The sequence below is a fragment of the Humulus lupulus genome, chromosome 2 (assembly GCF_963169125.1).
Source record: "Humulus lupulus chromosome 2, drHumLupu1.1, whole genome shotgun sequence".
NCBI lineage: Eukaryota > Viridiplantae > Streptophyta > Magnoliopsida > Rosales > Cannabaceae > Humulus > Humulus lupulus.
The window spans coordinates 11,616,750-11,621,184 of NC_084794.1; the positions used below are offsets into that span (position 1 = coordinate 11,616,750).

Consider the following 4,435-nt stretch of genomic DNA (forward strand, 5'->3'; position numbering starts at 1 on the left):
TTTGATGAGAAATTACTTATTTTAATTGCTTTAGCCATTAATTGAATAATATATATTTATATATAAATTTTGTTCACTTTAATTTTTTTCAATTAAATAATTAAAATTTTATCAAATAATCTTTTTAAATTCATACTTTTAATTCAGAATTTCTTAATAATATTTTATTTGATTGAATATTTTTTTCTAAAAAGAAAATTAGAAAAAAGTTATTTAATTATAAAATTAAAATTACCATATATAATGTATAAATAAAAACATAAAAAAATACCAAATTTTAAATTGTTATGAATACTAAATTTCAAATTAATAAACAACATCAAATAATTTACTTTGAAATTAGAATGCATCATATATTTTATATGTAAAAAGTGTGTATTTAACGGATTCTTAATTTAAGAAATTTTTTAAATAAAAAGTATGATATTATTTATTTCTTTTACAACTATAGACAATGTTTCCGCTTAATTTTTTAAATATGTTTGTATCATTCTTTTTTAATATATAACATTGTTTATTTATTTAAAATTTAAATTATAATTAAAAAATATAATAATTTTTAAATAAAATTAAGAAACGTGAAATTTATACTTAGTATATAAATAAGGGAAAGAATGGAATTGTAATGCAATTTGTCTGATTGATTGGATATATATTTACAATATTTTTCAATACTCTTCTTGTTTATTTCATGTTTGCCACCAATTTTTTTTTTTTTTAATAATATTTGATATGGTGTGCACATGCCTAATGCCGATAGATGACAATTTGAGAACGACTCTATGGACAATTGCGAAAGGACAATATATAAATATAGGGACTTTATAATAGAAGTCTATAGTTTTACTTTTTTTCACTTGTACACAAATTAATTTTAACTATATGATTTTCAGTGGTGAAAGTTTGGTGTTAAATGTGATGCATTACAACTCCTTTTTTCTTTCACACAAAAAGCCTTTGAAACAGAGAAACCCCATACAAAATAGCAAGTCGCTGTCGACTTGTCACTTGTAGCTAGAACAAATCAACAAGTTTGAAAAGTATAATTATGGTGTCCACGATAGCAACACTCGCCCTACCTGATCTCTCAAGAACCATGCATGTTGAACCATTCAAAAATGGTTCATCGCAGAAAAAGAGGATAAAGACAGTGACTTACTTTAGACTAATACACATGACCAATTCAAAATTTGGGTTTAGCTAGTGCAGTCGTTTCATCTAAACTTTTATACTTTCTTGTGATTAACAGAGACAGACACTTGGCTTTTGAACTTTCTCGTGCTAAAGGACACTTTTGAAGACTTGAAAAGTCAACTTCATGAGCAAAGACACAAGGAAATAAGGGAGTGCAGACATCTGAATATACTGCTTTTATAAGTTGTACAAAAACCTCAGTTTTAAATGCCTAACTTACTGAAAATTAACCCAGCAACGGAAAAAAAACCCAAAATTGCCTAAAACATTATGGATTTAACATTGATTTCGTTATTACTCTTGCTGTTGCATCTTTTGTTTGGTGGTTCTTTAGTCTCGGTGCAGCATACAGAAGGTTGCAATATTGATGAGAGCTTGGCTTTGTTGCAGTTCAAGGAGAGTCTCCAAATTCAAAGCTTTGCTTCTGTTAGTCCTCCTGTAGCCCCAAAAACTGCATCATGGAAGCTGCATATTGAAAGAGAAGGTAAGACTGCTAATTGCTGCTGCTCCTGGGATGGTGTCGAATGTGATCCTAAAACTGGGAGAGTAGTTGGCCTCGATCTTGAAAGCAGTTTTCTCTATGGTTCTATCAACTCAAGCACCAGCCTGTTCAATCTTGTTTATCTCCAAAGGCTTAACCTTGCTGGCAATAATTTCAATCTTTCTGAAATTCCTGCTAGAATTGCTCAGTTCTCGAGGTTAACATATCTCAATCTCAGGAATTCTAATTTTTCTGGCAAACTTCCATCTTCATTGAGCAACCTTACACAGTTGAGTTTCCTCTCACTCGCTGGGAACTATAATCTTGACGTTGTGACATTGTCTTGGGTAGGTAAGCTAACAAAACTCACTACTTTAGATTTTGACTTCACGAACCTAAGATGCCAAATCCCATATTCTATTGCAAATTTGACCCACTTGTCCAGTTTACATCTCTCTGGTAACCAATTGACTGGGTCTTTCCCATATTGGCTTATGAACCTTACACAGCTATCTCAGCTACACCTGTCAGGAAATTACTTGCAAGGTAACATTGGAAGCTCAATCTCTGGTTTCAAACATCTCAAACAACTTGACCTTGCAGGTAATAGGTTTAGTGGAACTGTAGAGTTAAAATCTTTTCTTAAGCTCACAAATCTGACTCTACTTCAGTTATCAAAAAATAACTTCTCCGTGTTGCTTCCAAAACCCAATCCAAATGTCACTCTTCCAAAGTTTGAAATATTAGGACTGGGTTCGTGTCAGTTGAAAGAGTTCCCACATATACTACATAACCAAAGCGAATTATTTTGGTTGGACTTGAACAACAATAACATTCATGGATTAGTACCGGAATGGTTATGGAATGGAACCAAAGAATCCCTGCAATATTTGGATCTCGACAACAATTTCCTGACAGGGTTTGAGCCTTCTTCAGTTTCCTATCCTTGGTCTGCATTACGTGTAGTACGCCTCAGCTCAAACATGTTGCAAGGGCCAATTGTAATTCCCTCACCATCAGTGGAGATTTTCTTGGCCTCACACAACAATCTCAGTGGGAAAATTACACACGCACTTTTCAATCTGAGTTCACTCAGTGCTCTTGATTTGTCTTACAACAACTTAAGTGGCTCCATTCCTCTGTGTTTGGGTAACGCTACTGATTCCCTGTCATATCTGAAGTTGAGACAGAACAACCTCCATGGGAGACTTCCACTAATGTTCACAAAGGAAAGCAGATTGAAGATGCTTGACTTAGGCCAGAACAAGTTTGAGGGTCAGCTTCCAAGGTCATTGGAAAACTGTACAATGCTAACGCACATTGATGTTAGCAGTAATCAAATATATGATTCTTACCCTTTTTGGTTGGGAAATCTTCCGTATTTGAAAGTTCTCATTCTACGTTCCAACAGATTCCACGGGATAATAAAACGAGACTCTGAAATGGATTACAATTTTACAAGCTTGCAGATAATAGACTTCTCTCACAATCATTTTAATGGAGAAATCCCTTCAAACTACTTCCAAAGTTTGGAGTCCATAATATCTGTGGACACGCAGAGACTGACGTATATGGAAGAAGCCAAGTATTTATCAATTGAAATCTGCGGTTGGGTGGGGAGATTGCATTACTCATTTACATTAACGAACAAAGGTACACAGAGAGAGTATGAGAAGATCCAAACCTTTCTCACCACCATTGATCTTTCCAGTAACAGATTCGAAGGTCAAATTCCGAGCAGTATCGGGCATTTGCAGGGTCTCTACTCGCTCAACCTTTCGAATAACGTTCTCAACGGCACAATCCCGCCATCTCTGGGGAACATTTCAATGATCGAGTCTTTGGACCTTTCTCATAACAGGCTCTCAGGAGGGATTCCTCTACAGTTGGCGGAGCTCAGCTTCCTTTCATCATTGGACGTTTCTTACAACAATCTCAGTGGCCCCGTACCAAAGGGACCACAATTCAACACTTTTGGCATTAGATCATTTGATGGAAATTGGGGTTTGTGCGAGATGCCATTTTTGAGAAAGTGTGATAGTTCAGAGATCTCGCCTAAAACTGCAGAAGTCGAAGATTCAGTGTTTGGATTTGGTTGGAGAGTGGTTTTAGTTGGATATTCATTTGGCTTTGCTATTGCGATATGGTTGGGTTTAGGCTTCACTCCATGGAAACATATGCGAAAATTTACTGGATAAACAATTTAGGGCCTCATTGTCATTGTTTTTTTGTTTTTTTTTTTTTATAGTTGTGTTCTGTTAAATTAAAACAAAAAACAGTCTTTGTAATAAAAGGGGTTTGGTTAATGTTTTTTAAAAATAATATTTTATTTTTATTTTTTTGATTTTTTTTTGTTAAGTTTGTAATAAATAATGAGATAACATAATTTAAAAGGAAAAAATTATGAAAAATAAGGAGTGAGAAAGTGAGGAGATAAAATTTGAAAAAATAGAAATTGTGAAGAGAAAAATTGTTCGATGCAAGAAAAAATGAGAGAGAATGTGATAAGAAAGAAAATAAAGAGTGAGAGGAAATGGCGAGAGAGAAAATAATGAGAGAAAATGATGATATATTAAGTGATGAGAGAGAAAGTGAGGAAATAGTAAGTGATAAAAGAGAAAATGACGACATAATAAATTATGCAAGAGAAAATAAGGAAAAAGAAAATGATGAAAGAGAAAATGAAAAGATAGAAAGTGAGAACAGAAAAAATAGCGAGAGAGAAAAGGCAAAGAGAGAGAAAGTGAAGAGAGAAAAAGT

General features: G+C 33.6%; 1 protein-coding gene across 1 annotated transcript; it reads left to right on the top strand.

The window, feature by feature from the left end:
* Positions 1-1,464: 1,464 nt before the first annotated feature.
* On the top strand, positions 1,465-3,873 carry LOC133813912 (receptor like protein 27-like). Its single transcript, XM_062246942.1, has one exon. The coding sequence runs from the start codon at positions 1,465-1,467 to the stop codon at positions 3,871-3,873; it is 2,409 nt and encodes an 802-aa protein (XP_062102926.1).
* Positions 3,874-4,435: the final 562 nt, after the last annotated feature.